Source organism: Diorhabda sublineata, chromosome 1 (assembly GCF_026230105.1).
Source record: "Diorhabda sublineata isolate icDioSubl1.1 chromosome 1, icDioSubl1.1, whole genome shotgun sequence".
In the NCBI taxonomy this organism is placed as follows: domain Eukaryota; kingdom Metazoa; phylum Arthropoda; class Insecta; order Coleoptera; family Chrysomelidae; genus Diorhabda; species Diorhabda sublineata.
This window is the reverse complement of record NC_079474.1, coordinates 42,888,175-42,907,893: the sequence shown is the minus strand read 5'-3', so window position 1 is coordinate 42,907,893 and position 19,719 is coordinate 42,888,175. Positions and strand designations below refer to the sequence as shown.

The 19,719-nt window shown below is 31.2% G+C and overlaps 1 protein-coding gene across 1 annotated transcript; it reads right to left on the bottom strand.

Moving 5' to 3' along the window:
* Nucleotides 1–2,605: 2,605 nt before the first annotated feature.
* LOC130443875 (protein hairy-like) lies at nt 2,606–19,203 on the bottom strand. Its single transcript, XM_056778756.1, has 3 exons — nt 18,855–19,203; nt 10,608–10,703; nt 2,606–4,080 (listed from the first exon to the last, which is right to left on the bottom strand). Exons 1-3 carry the CDS (start codon nt 18,981–18,983, stop codon nt 3,448–3,450), a joined length of 858 nt encoding a protein of 285 aa, XP_056634734.1. The 5' UTR covers nt 18,984–19,203; the 3' UTR covers nt 2,606–3,447.
* Nucleotides 19,204–19,719: the final 516 nt, after the last annotated feature.

The following is a 19,719-nucleotide window of genomic DNA, read 5'->3' as shown; positions in this document are numbered from 1 at the left end:
ACGATTTGTGAAGCCAAAACAAAACTTTTATCATAATTGCAATTTGCAAATAGAAATCTCCCAAAACGATATTAGTCAAAATCAAGAAAATCCTAAGCATAAGGTTTTACGGTATTTCAAGGTTTTCAAAAAAAAACGATATTAGGAATTAATAATTAATCATAATTAATAATTAAGTGCACACTCACGCTCATGTTGCATCTAAGATTTTTACAATGGCAAAGCATTGTTCCTATTAGGCTTCTGTATTCAAAATTATGCACAAAGTTTCGAAGCTCACTCAAGCAAACTCAAGTTTTTCTTTCTGATTCATACTTTTTTCAAAATTTGCGTCTTCCATCAAAATTCGGATTTGTGGATTGACGAATAATAATTTAAAATATGGTAAATGGATGTCGTAAATCACAAAATAACGCATAGAATTCCGATTTTTTAAAATAATTGTTCTTATTTTATATTGTTTTTGATTCACTTGCAGAATTATACAATTATACAAAAACGGTTTCAGGATGGTTGGAAATATTTAGAATACGATACCCCTTGTTTATATGTTATTGCTTTTGGAGCGAGTTTATTTATTTCGATGAGGGTAGCTCCTTATAAAGCAAAGTGTCTAGGTTTAAAACATTGTTTATTCAGGAAATTATATTCCTTGTAAACCGGACGCGGCCTTAAGAATGTGAAATTTAACTGATAAATAACCATAAAAAATAATGCAAATATAGACTTGTCTTTGCATCAAATATTACTTTTAGAATCAAAATAAAACACTAATCAGATATACAGCATACATTATACTTACTTAGACATTCTGATTCCAACGTGACGTCACAATTGCAGAAGACAGTTATGCGAGAAAGAATCAATATTTCATAAATATGTACGGCACTCATACCAAATTAAGAAATGAAAAATAATTTTTATTCGCCACGTAAAATTCGGTAAACATCTAACAAACCATCAGTCCACGTTGAATGTATGTCAAAATTCATCATCTCCAATGAAAACATCGAATCGTAAACATAAATGCATTTCTATTGGCCGAAGCTATCGAAAGGCGTATGTACACAATTTCTTTGAAATATTCCTGCTAGACAGTCTGTGATAAGCAGTGGCGTGACTTGGTGAGATTTATTTAATTCATAAATTTCTTTAAATAAATAGAAATATGGCGTTCGTTAGGCGGATGAAAACAATGAAAGTATACGCTGGAAGCAAAGATGGTTTCGTGTCTAACGCTTAATCTCTGCTAAAAACTGTGCAGCTGATTATCGTGAGGATAGTAGTAGTAACAAAGCTCAAATTTTATTATTTATGTTTGAAAAAAATATTTTATTCACAAAAAATTTATTTTCCTTTATGGTTTTTGCTTTGAAATTTCGTTTTCCCGTCAAAAAAAAACGAATAGGGTACAAAAAGGGCTTAGATCACGTCTGTCTAAATATAAGATATACATATTTTTATAATCTGCAGTTGATATTGAATTGATTTTTAATAGAAGACCCCAAAAATAAAGAAAAATTATTTAACTATTACAAAGTTCACCTAATTAGAAAACAATTAACCAAAAATTGTGATATTAGTATTTTTGATAACGTCAAAAAAATTCATTTACGTTTGAGCGCTGACGCGCATCGTTCGTTTTGATATCAAAGTCCCAACCTTTTTCCATTTTTTTTTTCAATTATTGCAAAAGACACTTTTAAAGAAACCTATTAACAAAAAATTGTGATATTATCATTTTTGATAACGCCAAAAAAAAATTCATAAATTTTACGTTTGGACGCTAACCCGCATCGTTCGTTTTGATATCGAAGTCCCAACATTTTTCCATTTTTTTTTAATTATTGCAAAAGACACTTTTTAAGAAACCTATTAACAAAAAATTGTGATATTATCATTTTTGATAACGCCAAAAAAATTCATAAGTTTTTGTTTAAGCGTTAACGCGTATCGTTCGTTTTGATATCGATCCCTCAAAAGTTTTTCAAATTTCCTTCAACATTGTTTGTTAATAGATTCCTTATTAAGTGTCATTTGCAATAGTTGAAGAAAATTTCATAAAAATTTTGGGGCATCGATATTAAAACGAACGATCAAACGAAAACTTAATGAATTTTTTTGACTTTGTCAAAAATGGTAACATCACAATTTTTTTGTTAATACGTTTCTTATTAATTGTCCTTTGCAATATTTGAAGGAAATTTGAAACCATTTTGGGGCTTCGGTTCAGAATCGTGAAATATGTACAAAAACACACGTTTAAAAAATTTTTATTCACTTAATTTTCAATTTTCAAAAAAATATTTGCGGTAGAAATTCGTGGATAACTTTCCACGGATGATATCGAGCGTGCTTCTGCATACGCATACCATGTATGTGTATCGTGACCTTAACCATGTTAAAAGATTGTGCACAAGGTCAGATCTTGTATAATCAGTGTAAACTGTCTATAAAATAGGTGGTTTGTAGTCCTGATCTATTAAAATTAGTTTTATTCAAAATCATCTAGCCTTAAGCGAAAGTCCACGTTCAAGGTGAGTTAAGGATTTCTTGGAATATCCAATTATGTTCTATAAACAATATCACGATGAAATAAAAAAACTTTTGGAATAGTTTGTATATATTTACTTACAATATTTTCGTTAAATTCTATTCATACATAATATTTGATAAACGTAATAAATTCAATTAATCAAAAATACACATTTTATACAAAAGTTCATATAGTTTATAATATATACATTAACTTAGAAAATTTTTAACTATCGAACAGTTGTTAGTGGCACTTGAAAAAATTCTTTTGGAAGACATTCTTGATCTTGCTGTTTACAAGGCACTTATAATATTCTTACAAATAAAAATAGATAGATATATATGTAAATATATTATTTTAATTAATCATCACAATTATAATGAAAAATCAAAGTTGTATAGCAAATTTGTCTTTCCAGAAAAGAAGAAACAGAAAAATTTTATGCAGAACCTAAATTTTCTTCATTCGATTTACCAATTATCAAATATACCCATCCAAAAATAAAAAAAAAATTTAAATTTACTATTATCTAAGATTTTTATTAATAAAAAGTAGTAAGGGCATACTTTCTCTTAATAGAATAATATTAAAAAACTCTGAGAAATGACAGACTAGCATAAGCTACAGAAAAAAGATGAGATATAGTTAGTTAAAATTTAGGAAAATGTTAATACTGATTTAACGTAATCTATGATATCACAATTTTTTTTTCTCAAAATACTTCTACAAAAAAATATCTATCGATGAATACCAACCAGTTTTACAAGTCATATATTAAATTTATTGCACAATTTACAGACTTTTCGAAATAATGAAATTGCAAACTAGTTAGTGTATCAACCTCAAACTTATCATAAATCACTGAGCCGTAATATCAAACAAAGGCTCTTCTTCAAACTAAACTAAAAGTTTTACCAAGGCCTCCAAGGTTTTTCTTCTATAGGTTCCGCCTTTCTTACAACAAGTGATAAAGGTTTAGGCTGGCTGTACATGGATTCCATAGGTTCAGGACTATGGCTAGGTGAATAATTAGAATAAACACTAGTAGCGGAGTTCGTGGATGCTGTTCTCTCAGGAACAATTGGTACTAGTAAAGGCACTGCAGGAGAAGAATGTGATTGCGGTTGTAAAGACGCTGGTAGAACTAAAGCTATATCTCCATTAGGTAATCTAGTAGGTACTAATTGAACACCAGTACCATTGCCGTTACTCAATATAATCCCGCTTGTTTGAGGAACTTGTTGTTCTAGAGGTTTTTGCGTATTCGGCAATATATGGACTTGTACTTGTGGCACTTCTTGAGGTTTTGAACCTTGATTTAGACAATTAGCTAAATGCTGTAAAAGTCTTCTTCTAACTATTGGATCTAATCCAGGAAATCGACCGACTTCTGAGGCGCATTCACTGAAACCAGCTCGAAATTTATTTATCACCGATGGATCTGCCGCTGCCGACATAGCGATCTGTTGCCTTTGAAGATTTTGTAAATGTTTCACTGTCATTTCCAAGATGTCAGCTTTTTCTAGTTTCGAGTGTCTTGCAGGCTGTAACAAAAAAAGTTTAGTAGATAGATCAGAATTTTTTGTTAAAAAATTCATAGCATTTTAATAAAATTCAATTAGTTATTAATTTTTATTATTCAACCCTTAAAAACTACCCCTTTGCAGAGAATGAAATAAAAGAAAATCTAATGACTTCCAATTTCTAGATTTTGCATTCTTTTTGGTATTATAGTTTCTTGTCTGTACTTAAACTAATTTTAATTGTCTATACCCTGCCAACGCTTAAGAACCAGCCCTTTGATAAAAAGTTAAAAAAAAATTAATGACAGTTAATGTTTTGATTTTGAATGATTTCGGTATTCAAGTGTATTTTCCAAACATCGGGACCTGAGACCCTCCACATTTTATTAATAAAGGGCTGTGGATAAGCAATCCTTGTACTATAGTGACAGATTAATTTGGTTATAACTCCGTCAATTTTTATGCTACAGAAAAACTATTCGTTTTTGTATGTCTCATATTTATAGAAAGAAAAAATGAGCAAAACATTTTTTTTTAAAAACAAAAAAATGTATTATTTAATGCTCATTTTTTTCAAAATTATGCATTGCTAATCAGCTTTCGGATGACGTAAACAACATCCAAATAAAGTATTTGATACAAGGAATAAATTTCATTTTGATTTTCAATGAAATAGCATTAGTTTTAGTGCAATTTTTTAGCTTCAACTATTTTACATCATATCTCACTGAAATCTCAGCCGAAACGACTTTTATCAGTGGTCATTCCAAAGGTCTTTTTAAGCTCTTTAAAAAGTAGTCTATGACTTTTTGTTGAAAAATGTACCCTTTTCCCGTTATTTGAGGTTAAATGCTCAATTACGTAAAACAAAAACTATTCAAGTATCTGTAACTTGCTTTAGGTAGAACATAAAGTTCGTAAAATATAGTTTAATTCCTTTGTTTTTTTATAAGCTTCATTTTTGTTCATCACACTTTTTTCGATAAAATGCACATTACAGAGTTATACGTAAAAAACTATTGAAAAATGCGGTTTTTTGACGAAAAATCCTACTTTTCAATTGCGAATAACTCAAAAATTATTGATCTGGCTAAAAAACTTTAAATGGCATTTTTTATTTTAAATTTGTTGATCTTTCGATTTCTGGGGTTACTTTTGGTCAAAAAAATGTCCACCCCCGAAAAGGGGCACCATGTAGATCTCGCTTTTTGGATACACACCTATCATCTGTGAAAATTTCAAATAAATCGGTGCTGCATCGAAGAATTCGTAGGGGAAATGCTTGAATACCTGGCCTATTTATTCGGCGACAATTATATCCGCCTCTGCTATGCCTTCCTTACGCAAGAAAAAGTACATCCACATTTCTCCCTGATATTTATTTTATTTGATAATTTCAACAACTCAACCTTTGCGTATGGCTTACATTTTTTATCATTACAAATTGCCTCATTTATCCCTGTATATGCATAGATATTTTAAAATTGGTTTGTTGGTTGTTCAAAAAAATTATGAATACGTTTCTAGTAAGAGAATTTTTTCAACAAGGGGCTATTATACATCGATATTGAGAATCGAAAAATTTTGATATCGACACATCTCTAGAAATAACACATAAAGAAAAAATCTTGTAACAAGAATCGAAGAGAAAAAATGGGTAGAAAAGTATACGTAGCAAATGCCGCAAAAAAAGCATAAAGGAAGACTAAGGAAAACATGAAATGAGAAAGTTGAAGTAGCGGTATAGAAGATAGAACAAAATATTTATTGGCATGGGATAAGACGAAAGAAAAGAATAAAGTATAGTTTAGAAATGGGATACTATATCGTAAATTATGCCTTATTCAATGTTTTTCTAATAATAAAAATTCTCTTAAAAAATTATGTACGTGTAGATTTTGAGAGTTGAGAAAAATTTCCGATGTACATCATCGTCAAGTTGTAAACCTATAATCCAAACAGCATCATTTCTACTACATTCTTTTCAAAACAATAGCAATTACCATTGCAGATTTAATTTTTTTTTACGTTTACTTTACCTATTTGAACTATGGCACGTCTGCCCGAAATTTATTGTGCAAACAGAAATAATGTAATTGTTTTCAATACGGCACATTTTTATTACGTGACACGTGTTCCCCAGAAACCGATAGGAATTTTACCTAAATTATAAAATCACGGATTCACTTATCCTGTCATAAATTACTTTTATAATTACAATGATATGGTAAACATTCAATTGTTTTGAGTCTAATGTACACAACTGATTGACGCAAGCACAAGCTTTCCGAGATGTTAAGAATGTCAATGTTAAACGCAAGCCATCACTGTTTGTTCAGACAAACAATAATTTGCTAGTCATGACTTTTGATAGATATTATGTTAAAAAAAATAAAGCGCGTGTTTATTATCAATGTTATTTCCAGTTTTAATGGACTAGTGATACCACTATCAATCGAATTAGTTATTCCTTACATAATTTAGCGCTATTTATAATTCCAGTGTACGATAATTTGACCGAGAACCTTCTGAAAAACCGTAACAAACTTGATATTATATTATATTTAAACATCGGGAATATATCAACGGGGAACTTTAGAAAAAAATAACGAAACTGGACAGTCGCGTCGTAGAGAGCATTTGGTGGACATACGGCTGATATTTCGAATTTTCCCATATTTTTTTATCAAGCTGTTCTTCTTAGTTTCTATTATCATTGTAAAATCTTTTTTAAACGACCGTCCACGAAAAATGTCCTTTTGATAAAAAAAGTACCCCAACTCTTTTGATGAACCAAAATTAATGAATCCTCTTTATTATGATAATTAAACTTAATTATTATCATAATTTAAGTTTGTGCACCTTGAACTTTCATAGATTCTCAAAAAAAAACATGAGAAAAATTCATGACAAAATCGCCCAGAATCGCTCAGAAATCAACCTACACAGAAATTAAATAATTAAGGTTTAAAGTTTACTTTCCGTTATCAATTACCTACGAATTGGTGCCGGTTTACGAGAAATTTTTTTTTAAATATTGTCCCTATAAATTCCAGTTGTTTTATTTTAAATGTTTGTTTATACGATTCCTCCTATCAAAAACGTGTAAAAGTTCCTAGAAATAGGATGTGGAATCTACTAGGGCAAATAAGTTTCTTGCGGGCCACCCTGAACATAAAAAATTGAAATTTGAATTTAGAAATCGATTAAAAAATAATGGGGGTTTACGTTTAGGTTTTTTTCTTTCGTACGGCCAAAAGTCTGGCCTTACAACTACAATGTCCATTAATTTTATACAAACCGCGACAATGCAATTTTTTATAACAACTATTCATTCAATCACAATGGTCCAAATTTTTGGTTTTTAGCATTTGACCACCCAGGGAACCTACCCAAAAAATTTGGTTCTACAGGAATAATCCACTTCAGAGATTCAGACTTCCCAAAAACATGAAAGAGGTGACAGTCCATCCGCCACAAATTAAAATCTGTCTACATACAGGGAGACATCTCAAAAAAATCCGATCGGAATTACATCTCTTATGGGTTTTTGATGAAATACAAAGGGTCCGTATTTTTAATTTCAAACTGAAATATTGCGGCTCCTAGTGGTCCAAAAGATTCCTTCAACGTTCACTTGCCAATCAAAGATCAATATATACATGCAATCAATGTATGTATTGAGTGATTTACATACAAGTGATTGATATTGTGACATTACGTGATATTTTCAATGTTCGTGGAATTATTTCTTACATGTTAAACATTCGTGGTAAAATGAAAATTCACTAGATATTTTGATGTCGACTGGAAACAGTTTCAAATCAAATCTATATATAGACGGTGATGATGATTTTTTCTATTGGTTCTTCTAATATTATATTAAGTCTCCTTAAATGACTTTTCAAATTCTCATTTTTATTTCTTGAAATCTTTTTTATTTTCAATTTATCTACAAAATGTCGTATATCACACCAAAAACAATCAAAAGCTATTGAAGGACATCTCCAGAAGTACTGAAACCAATTTTAGCGAAGATGTTTGCATGACTACCTACAGTCACGATATCGAAATCGTTAATTAAAATAAAATCACTTCTTCTACTAAGCATACAAAATCCAAATCATTTCTGCAACAAAAAGAGAGAGCAAAATACCTTGAAATTCATCCGGACCGACGACTAACCTGAAGCATCCGCATACTAACCAAGAGAAAGCAATTAGGTATAAAACTCAGCAAACTGTACTGGTTAATAGGTCGAAAATATCAACTAACAATCAACAACAAGCTGTTAATATATACAAAGTCACACTTAAACTCATCTGATCTGGAGTTATGGTATTCAACTATGGGGCACTGCATCCAACTCAAGTATAGCAATTGTAGAAAGATCTCAATCAAGAACTAAGAATTATTGTAAATGCTCCATGGTATGTACCCAAAATTCCCACAGGGTGATTCTCCTACAAGACAGTTGATATCGCTTGAAACCATTTGCAGCGTTTATTTTGTATAGAAAAAATTGTGATTCGTGAAATTTGTTCCACTATTCCATTATTTTATTTATTTTTCGATTATTTCGTTTGGCAAATTCAAGTAGTCATCCATAAAATGTTATGTTAAATAGTTTTTTAGCTGAATATACGTCTCTCAGCATGGGTTTACGGTATGATTCAATTTTTCAATAAAAGTTTTCCTCTTCAAATGTTATCCAAGTACATATGTTCTATTATTACTATGGATGTTTTTTATTTCTTTCCAGTAGTTTCAAATTCCCTCGATCTAAATCATTTCTAGTTTAGTGACAAAATACTTTATAATCAATTTTTTTCCATCAAGAAAGTTCTGCTAATACAAATACAAATGACAGTCAGACGGTAGAATATTCATTTAAACTTCAAATGAAGCTCAGTCAATTTTTGTCAAGTAATCGAAGATGTGTGAGGTCTTCCGTTGTAATATAATAAATTCTGATTTCTTTTAGTATGTATATAATTACCTTCCAGTCCCACCATACCCACAGCATCACGATATATAGTCCTTCATCTCACTTGACCACGCTTCGAATACAATCCTTTGTATTTAACATTCCTCATATTTTATCAATTTCCATCGCTCTTTATTTCGTGAGGTCCATGCAAACATCGATTTTTTTGTATAATCGAATGATTCCAAACAATGGATGGTCAGTATACCAGCAATGTCTCGACAATTCACATATCGATTAATTTGAATAGCAGATGATTGAAACAATTCTACATACAGATAACACCAATAAGGAAGACATCAAAATTTCATTATATTACCTAAGAGATGGCGTACGTAATCATAATTCTCCACCATGAAAAACACTCCGCAGACCAATTTGTAAAGATAGTTTAGGAGAATGGAATGCATTTCGGAAATTACGCAATCAAAGAGTAGCAAATTTCTAATATCTTTAGATAAAATAAAATAGGTTCGGAAGGTCAACAAATTTAACAAAACTAATCTGAAATGGTTCGACCAATTCGAAATAACGGAATATTAGTGCGATTGTGCAAATATTGCTGCAATTTACGTACATATCCTTAAAAATGATACAGGATAATAAGTTAGTTATGGCTGCATCCTGTCTTCTACATATACATAACAAAAGGTTTTTCTTTTTACTTTGAGCCTAAAGTTGTGGCTGATGTTGATAACCACTTAAATCGTGGAAGCAATTATTGTGTAGAGTTGAATGGGGACTATTGTAGAAATCAATAACAATCAATTTTTAATGAATTTAGTGACACTATACTAAAAGATATCTGCCGATTACATTGTACTATACCGTGAAGAATATTCTTTTTTCGATTGGACATCCCAGAATTGTGCCAATTGGAGGCGGTCTTCCTCCCCTTTTTATGTATAGCAGTAATCCAATATTTATTAAACATAACGCTCAGCACATTAGATTGTTTCTTTGTTCCTTTTTTTTTAATAGCTCTGCTGGGATACCACCAGATCCAGTAACTCGTTTGATTTTCTTGGTTTTTAGTGCATTCATCACTTGTTATCCGGTGATTTTTTCTTCTGTACCTTGAACCGTATATAGTTTGGGAGACTGAATAATAAACTCCTTTCTGTTTTCTGTGAGTTCCTTTTTGTAATGTTCCTTCTACTCCTTAGTTGGAAAAGCAACACCATACTCTCTACCATCCCAGTAACCAAAACCAATAAAAAATCGTATCGATGTTGCGTGAATGTCTTAGAGTACTATCAACAGATGTCAACGGTAAGGCAAGGCGTTTAGAAAACCGTCTCTTTACATGATTACCACCCATAGACTATCGGACTAGTTGCCTCCATCAAGCGGTTGAACAACGTTGTGTGTAAGTACCGACAAAATATTCTCCCTAACTGCATGGTACGCGGGACGGTGTTGGTCACAAATTGAAAAGAATATTTTTGTATCTGATACGTTCCTAGCAATGTCGAGGTATTTTACGGTGGACAGACACCTTAATGTGTCAAATATTGATAGGAGAAACCGGACCTGTCTGCGAAACCCATTGAATACTTACGTCTTTTTTCATAGCATCCAATATGAGGGTCTTCAACTCGTTCAGACAATTATTTATCCTCGCCCTTCGCCGTTTCTCCATAATAGGCTTGTTACTCTGCAAAAAAAAAAGAAGAAAGGGAATGAGTAATCATAAGCGGCGAAATCGTGGGAAAGATCTCGAGACGTAATCAGTGAAGAGATGAGAAAATTTAAAAGGAGGTTCATATTTTTAATGAAACAAATCAAATTAATTGTGACATATGATATTTTTATTTTATGTAACAATTGATTGTGGAATATTGGTACGTGTTATTACTAAAGATAAGACGTTTTCTAAATATTCTTGTTAAAGATCAACAGGTTTTCGTCACGATGAAAATTTATTTCAGGTCAATTTTGACTATTTCACTCGATGAACAATCTTGATTGTAACTTTTAGAATACAAATTAAGGCTGTATTACGTATAACTTATCATCGGTAAGATCTGATTTCCTATATTGAAAATACATTAAAGGAAGTCTATGCGGATTTGATCGACGGGCATCAAAAATCAAAAGGTATGCGGGATAAGTTAAGTATATAGATTGAAATAGAAGAGTCTGTAATTTCGAAGGATCGTGGAATATCATTTGTTTTGACATGAATAAGTGTTTGGATAATAGTTCTCCAGTGATAAAGTAGGTAGCGTCTGCAAACATTAGATATCTCATTCATCTGGTTGATGCCTTCTAGAGCCCCAAAAAGTAGATTGTGAATTTTAGCATCTTTAAGCCGATTGAATTATGACTATTACTGAATAATCATTCAGACGTTCTTATAGACCTATTTTTTTCTTGGTGTAACAACCACGATGTTGTATATTGACGATGATTGTGAAGAAATTAAACCCTCTCAAGACTACCTCCATATTAATAAGAGTATACATATGGTACCGCAATTTCAAGGTATCGTTATTTTGTTGGTTGCTCTGGATTGTTCTATACTGTTCCAATAACGTTCAAAAGAAATTTATTTTTTTCAAAAATTCAAAAAATAATAATGGCTAGCACCAAACTTTCCAGCTCTCGCGACTATAATCGTTGTTTGTTTGTTCTCAATTGTATTCGAATTTTTTTTGTTTGCCACCTCAATATATAAAAATCGCTATTATATGAGTTGTTCTGGCTTAGATTCTTCGAAGATTCTCAACCTTCATAAATTAGCGATTGATATACAATTTCCCAAACTAAAAAATTTGGTCTCCGCTGAAAAATCTGATGTTTTTCAATGTACTCTAAAAGTCTTAGCTCTATGTCGTTCTGGAACAAAATAGAACAAAACTGGAGCAACCATTAAAATCTAGGGAGAAACCAGATCAACTCGAAGCAACCAATATTATAACGATTTCTCGAAATGGAGGTGGCGGTGGAATATTAGTTAAATAATATGATCAATTTTACTTAGATTTCCATAGAATTATTGTAGAAGAATTGAGAACCGAAACAATTCCAAACAACGATTATAATTGCGATATCTCGAAAGAATTTTCATTTTCAGCTCTATGCTATTTTGGAACAAAGTAGAACGAAACGATAACAACCTTCAAAATCTCTGTTACTCCAAAATGCCGTGCCAACTTCTTGGACGTCATAATATCATAAAATCACGAATATGTCAAACATCAAAGCTACGCTATAAAAAGGGTTAAAAAATTTAAGACAGGAGACCACCAAAAGATTAGGATATAATGTGTAGAAAATACTATTAAGAAGTATGTGTATTATGGAACCCACCCTCTATCCGACCCACGATGATTCTAGTTCAACTAGATCTGTGTACTTTAACTGTCGTGTTGCTTTTCAAAAAATATTTCTATACTTAAATGAAATTACTAGCTTTTGTCTTTTCTGCTTAATCGCTGTGAAAGTTGGCAATTGTAATTGGAGGAATTGTATTTTTTCCATTTGGATATTTTATGTTCCGCCTCTGCCTGGCGCGTGCCGGCATCGAAAAAGTGTTCTTTAAGTACAGTGCCAAGTCGTGTCGGACGTCTTAGAATATATTCTTTCTTTTAATTTTAGAACTAGACTGACCGTGATCAAATATCATTCGTGGCGGGTAAATTAGGATGTGGGTCCACGAGACTAACGGTCTGTCTGGAGTATTTTTGGGTGGCCTCAAACTTATAACATTTTTAATTTTTTTTAATTCTAATTGGCTGGAGAAAACTTGCTTTCGCGTGATACCATGCGACAAACAATTTTTATCTTTTTCCATTTACTATGTTTATATAAGAAATGATGTCATTGTTTAGCATATAGTGATTATTAAAAAAAGAGCAATGTCGTTTTTAATGACTTGTGATTCAGAAATAAAATAAAACAATTTGTATTTGAATTAACCTTCACAGACCTGTATTCTTTGTAGTTGTGAATGTTTTTGACGAAATCAGGATGTTGAACACCAAATACAAATCGTTGGAGGTGGTCGTTATTTATTTCTGAAGTACTACACTTTAGGCAAGGCGCAAGATAGGACACGTACGCTGATACGTATATTGATGCACAGCTTTCAAATCATTCAACAAATTATTGTTGCGAACAAGACGATGCTGAAGAAAAATGATCGTTTTATTCCTTTAAAAAGAAATTTAAATCATCAAATATCCTGCCGGAAAGAAAATCGAGGGGACGGATTAATATTCATATGGTACGGTAAAGTTCCTTGTATTTCCCTACTGCCTCTATCAACTTCTCCCCTGCTATTATTTCACAAAAAAATTTGAAATAACACTTGTTGTAAGAACCATACAACAAGAGAAACTGTGTAGGTTCAGCTATCAGTGATGTGATCGTAAGCGTGTGTTTGTGTGTAAACAAATCTGATTGAGTGAAAAGTTTATATTTTACTGTTGGCATTAAATATTTGTTGAAAATTCCAAAGTCTTATGCTCCTGGACGTAAAAATAAGAATGGAGTTAGTTGAAAGATGTGCTACTTTAATCGAGGTTAAAAATGAAAATATGATGATACATTTAAATGACTCAATTCACCAACTTGCTTTATACAAACAATTTATTTAGCAAATTGAGAATTTAATAATTTAAATTTACAATTAGTTACACCAATCTGACTGACGAATATCAAAATGAATGAATGAAGAATTGGTTTTGCAGACTACTTTATAAATTAGTTCTTATCTTATACAATAATAATTATAAAATTAGATAAATATATAATAATATTAGATAAATATTATAATCACATTAATAATGAATAATTGAAGGGGGAAACTTACAGACAAACTAAACATATTCAAATTTATAGCAACGATAACTTAATGAGGTTATAGTTCATAATAATAAAAAAGTAATTGATTATGATGCACCGCTGTGAAGAGGGTTGTTTTGGATTACTTAATTATACTGTACTATGTTATCTTTTATTTTTTAATTGACGTCCAATATTAGAAGATCTTATTTTTTATAGCTTCATTTTCATGGTGATCAATGGGAGAGAGTCAGGGTAAATAAGAAGAAAAAATTGAAAAGTAACGCTTTTCCTACTATATTTTGAAGACAAATGTAGTGATGCTACAGGCGATTTATTTTAGTAACAGAAACATTTTACTATAATTACAATTAGTGTCATGTAAAAGTTACTTCTAGATTTTATTAACAAAATCAATATTTTTAAAAATAAATTTTTACCATTTTCAATTTTTATTTATAATACTTTTGATTTTTTATACAATTATTTGAGTATTTTATTTGTGATTTACTAAAAATTTTGAATAAAAATGATCAATTTTCACACGAATTATCATTTTATTATTTTACTTTATCAGACTACTCCAAATTCTATGAATAAGAAAATTTTCTGATGAAACAATTCATATGCCAGAAACTGCATGATTATTTTTAAATAAATAATTTTAAAAACATGTGGCACACGTTTTTAAATAGACATTAGAAAATTAAACCTTTTGAGTTCTCTAGGCTTATTTAGGGTTAAAACTACTCTGAGTTATTTCGAATTGGGTTTTATATACTTCTGAGGTTGTTGTGAACGCACCTCGTATATATGTATATTTCTTTCATGTTATTAATCTGTTCGCCGCATATACTGAATTTTGTTACCGTGGCAACAAGCTGTATTGTGGTTTTTATTGTGAGACCTTTTTTTTGCTTGTCTAGTGGGCGATCTCTGGGCCGTAAGATAAACAGAAAAAGAAATGTAACACTTGCTTTTTGGCCTTGGTAGCGTGTGTGTGATTATTGGCGCGCTACTATCGTACAATATATTTATATATTATGTATTTTGGTTGATGTCAATTAGCAAGAGTGTATAAATGTTTTAGTTTCAATGTACAATTTAGTAAATACAGTCCACTACTTATTGGTTTATGGTTTAATGATGTAGTAAAGGTGAATAAGAAGAAAGTTTAGTATTTTATTTGCCATTACAAATGAACTAAAAAATAACGTAATCAGGAATCTCCTGTACAGAGGTCAAATGCATTAAAAAATATGGCGACCTATCTGTTACACTGTCCCTCGACCCACTGTAAAACTGAGTCGTCTACAGCGCCACGCGCCTGTCGCGTGTAGCCCTGCGTAGTGTCTCGTTATCAATAAGCGCTAATCCACATCATCACGTGACGTAATATGTCACAAAAACACGCGCTGTGTCACGTCACTTCACGCTCGGTATAGGTATAGTTTTGTATTTTGTTTTTTTTTTTAGACTTAAACCACCTATTAACGAGAAATTTGGCTTTTGCACTTTTGAATGTGACAGTACTTACATGTTTCAATAAAAAATATACAATAATGTCAAGTAAATTTTTAAATAAATAAATTTTTAAAGTTTTTATATGGAACAAAATGTCATAGAACCTATATATTATTTAACGACGTTGTTTATCGATGGAGCTACAAGAAACAAATATTTATTCACGAAAAGATGCAGTTACCAATTTGAAAGTGGTAGTTTTGAATGTTTTTTGACTGTTTAATATTATCAATTGAATTGAATTTCGTGGCTAAGGACTTACTACAACAATGGTTTGACATTCGCGTCGTTGGTTCGTCGCCTAGGAGTCAACATGATCGTAGGTTAAAGTCTTAAGTTGATTTTACAAGTTTTAATAAGGATTTTTTGTAAAATCATTTATATAAGCTTATAGGCTTACAATCCTATATCAGAGTCGTGAATAAAAAGGTCAATTTTTTTAAAAAAAACCTTGTAAATAATCATTTTAAAACTATTTGTAGTCTTCGTACTTCAAATATGGTCGTTAATGATATGACTTCATCTCTTACTTCTCTCTTAGAAGAAAATAGGTTCTTACAAATGATTATATAAGGAAGATATTTATTGGATCTAATCACTAAAAATATATGTATTATTGTTGTGAATATATAAAAATATAATGTATAATTTCAGATATAAAGCATAAAATAGAAAAAATTGGTAGAAATTCTCATTAGAAATGCACTGAAAGATAAAAAAAATTTTGCTTCTAGGTACAATTTGATCTTAGAACGCGTGTCATGGACGGGGATTTTTCAACTTCCTTCATTTTAATCTAAACGACCTTAGTCGGACTTTAAAAATTTCAAACGTGTTTGAGGTAAACTTGAGAACGTACTTGTTGAATTCAAGTAATTTACATTTAGATAGGAATGTTTAATGATAATAACGTAGTCAAGTCGTGTAACTTGGAGGCATTGTAATAGATTAAATAAAAATTAACATTTTGGTTGCATTAAAGGAATATTTATAAGTAAAAGTTTGTAAGAAATTGAAAATACATAGTAGATATGACCTTTGTTTAGAGGATATATCAAAGTGTTTCTTTATACGAATGATTTGATTTCACTATGGCATTTATTTTTCAATACTGCATACACTCTACATACATTATTTCTCGACAGCGTGATTTTTTGGGAAAAAATAGTTGTGACAGCAGATTTCCAATAGACTTATTTGTCTCCAGAACTATTGGAAAGTATAACGGTACAATTGAAATTTACGAGTGCAAACATCAATGTAAACCTTAACTAAGATCATCGTGGTGATGCAGGTTTTCTGCGGTTTACTTGCAGCTGTACCCGCGCGCTTCCCTATTACCCGCTTACTATCAAATAATAAACAAAAAAATTTTAAAATGAAAAAAAAAATAACCAAATACCAAAAAAGCTCCCGAATCCTGGAAGGAACCATTTGTTTTTTAGGCAAGTGGATAGGTACAGTGGATAGCGCATATAAAGTAAAGATACTTAGACATTTGATCTAGAACTCATAAACATTATAAACACAAGAAAGTTATTTCGGGCATACAATGCGAGGTACGAAGTAACGCCTGATTATTGAGGGAAAAGTTGGAGCAGAAGAGGAATAGGTCGCAAAAAATTATAGTGACTACAAAATATTAGAAATTGGACGGGACTGGAAGTGGAACAACTAGCGACAGGTAGAGTCCGATTCAATCAAATTATCAAGGAAATAACCCGTTGAAGAAGGCACGGAACCGAAAGAAGATTATTTAGCCATTCAGTAGCTTTTGAGTAGATTGAGTAGGGCAACCGTCTGTTGAAAATTTTATAGAACTTCATTAGTAAATATTCGCAGAATGTGTAAGTAAATATGCTAATTCAACGTTCCCTCAATGGAAAAGGTCCGATGATTCATTCTAGCTCGTATGGCACGGCTCACCAATTATCCTTTTACGGAATACTTCCTTCTTCGTTTAAATATAGACAGATTTGGGAACCTAATTTGTGGTAAGATAATTTCGTTGTTTCCCTAAGGACAAACAGAACTGCTATCGTTTTACTTTCTACTTTTTCATCTAGAAAGTTCATAAATTATATGGAAATGTGTTTTCTAACGTTTGTAATCACTCTTCGATTTCTGAGTGAGAAAAATGTTCAAAAATTTCATTTTAATATCATTTTGTTGTCATATTTGTATCTGTATTTATTATTTCAAAGTATAGGTACCAATAAAAAAAGGAAAAGGTCTTCACTTGTCTGCTTATAAATGTAGTCCTTCTTTTAACATGATTAAAAATTATGATTTGTCTACAGTTTTCTGCGGTATGTGGAGATTCAGCATTTCTTGCGGGTTTTTAATGATGAAGGAAAAAGTTTATCTGTGGAAATCTACAAAACTCTCTATATTCCTCAAAAAACGAAAGATGCAAATCATTCTTAAAACTCGTAGCATCAAAAGTAACCTTTAATTCGAATTATTATAAGAGTTTAATTAAATAATTTGTTAAACTTTTATTTTTCATTTGGATTTTAACTTGCACCTAAAAATACAAACAAAACTCTTCGTTTGAAGTAAAAACGATTTTCTTTATACATTGCCAAATTATGTACAAATATTACAAGTGTTTTGCAAAACGTTCTTATAAATTCTTGAATTATTTGAAGATTATTTCTTCTAAAAGTCACGTTTAACTGAACATAATTTTCTGGATTCAATATGATAACCTCACTACCGATCATTCCGTTCTTTTTCGACTTCCTCGAGACCACTATCCTAAAAAACACAACCCAGACTTTTACTATCTAAGTTAGAATGCTCCAAGCAAAATCTCTTCAGCCCCACTGCACGCCATCGTCGATAATTGCTCAATTACGTTTTTTCCTACAAGCTAGTGAACTGAGTATAGTTCATAAATTATAAAATTTTATACACGTCATCAATGACGTATTCAGTTAGAAATTGGTCCAATTTTCGAAGAACTGTATGAAATTATCGAAAATAACCATAACATTATCGAAGTCTAAAAAAATTTCGAGGAAGCGGGAATCCCTTCATTTTGCACTTGTATTACTTTTAATTAAAACATGGAATACGGAAAAAGACGAAAAGGAAAACAAAAATTAAATAAATATGAGATGCTCTAAAAGCACGTTCTAAGTTAAATCAAAAATCCTAATTTTAAGAACCTATCTACAAATAAATTTTGTATTTAAACTAACTAGCTAATGGACAAAAGTATAGTATGTATACTATAAATTATTTATATTATATTTACGACATAATTTTGAATTTTAGTTAACAGATACATAATACCTTTGAACACAAAAAATAAACACCAACAATATTTCAAAAGATTTCACAGGTTCTAATTGAACAGAAAGGTAATAAAGTTGTATAGAAATCTTTAAAAATGGATTTAAATTTATTTACCGTCACATAATTATTCGCCAAAGTTATTAATAAATAACTTTTTTCTAATTACTGAAAATATAATAAGATGATTTACCCTTCTATTATCACTAATCCTCCTAGCAATCCCATTATTGTCTCCCGTACTGGGTGTACTAGGCGTCGGAGATATACTGCTCGTTTGAATCATTGTCGTACTAGTGACGGAATTCGTCGTAGTAACCATCGTAAACTCACACTCTCACGCTCACAACGTTCTAACGCACCGACTTATCAACAACTGATTGCCGAACGCTACTTAATACTACCACAGTACCACTACTACTCAAAACCGTCGGTGAGAACAAAATACTGCCGCATTGCAAAGTTATGCGGGATAAAGTTTAGTCCTTCGTCGTATCACGATCCAGCATCCTATTCAGATCGCGACGTTGCCACGTTTTTCTTTTGAACAAACAAAGAAAAAGTGCAATCAGTTTTTTTTAAATTTGTAACTTGTGTTGAAAGTCTGATTAAGAAGATATTTTTTATATTCGGTGGTATATAGGCATTCTATTAATTTATTTTTTATATTTCTTCCATTATATTTGCCTGAAATTAATGAGCATGGAAGAATCTTTAAGACCTCAAAAATATTGAAAATCGTATTTAAAGAAAATTCTGTGCTATGCCGATGACGCCATGTTATGTGTCGAAAAATAATGATCTTCAAAGATTATTAATACCTTCAATCTCACAGTATGACTATTTCGAATGGTAAAAACATATTCACGACAACATTAAAAGAGCCCATAAGATACAAATTAGGACTGGAACTTACATAACCAGTCATGGAGAAGTAGATGACGAGGTGAGAAGTCTTAAGAGATGGAGTGACAATCTAGAGCAAGGATGAGGAAAGATATCGAAGGAAAAATTAAAAAGACATATTATAAAAGAAAGAAGAAGAAGTATTTGAAGCA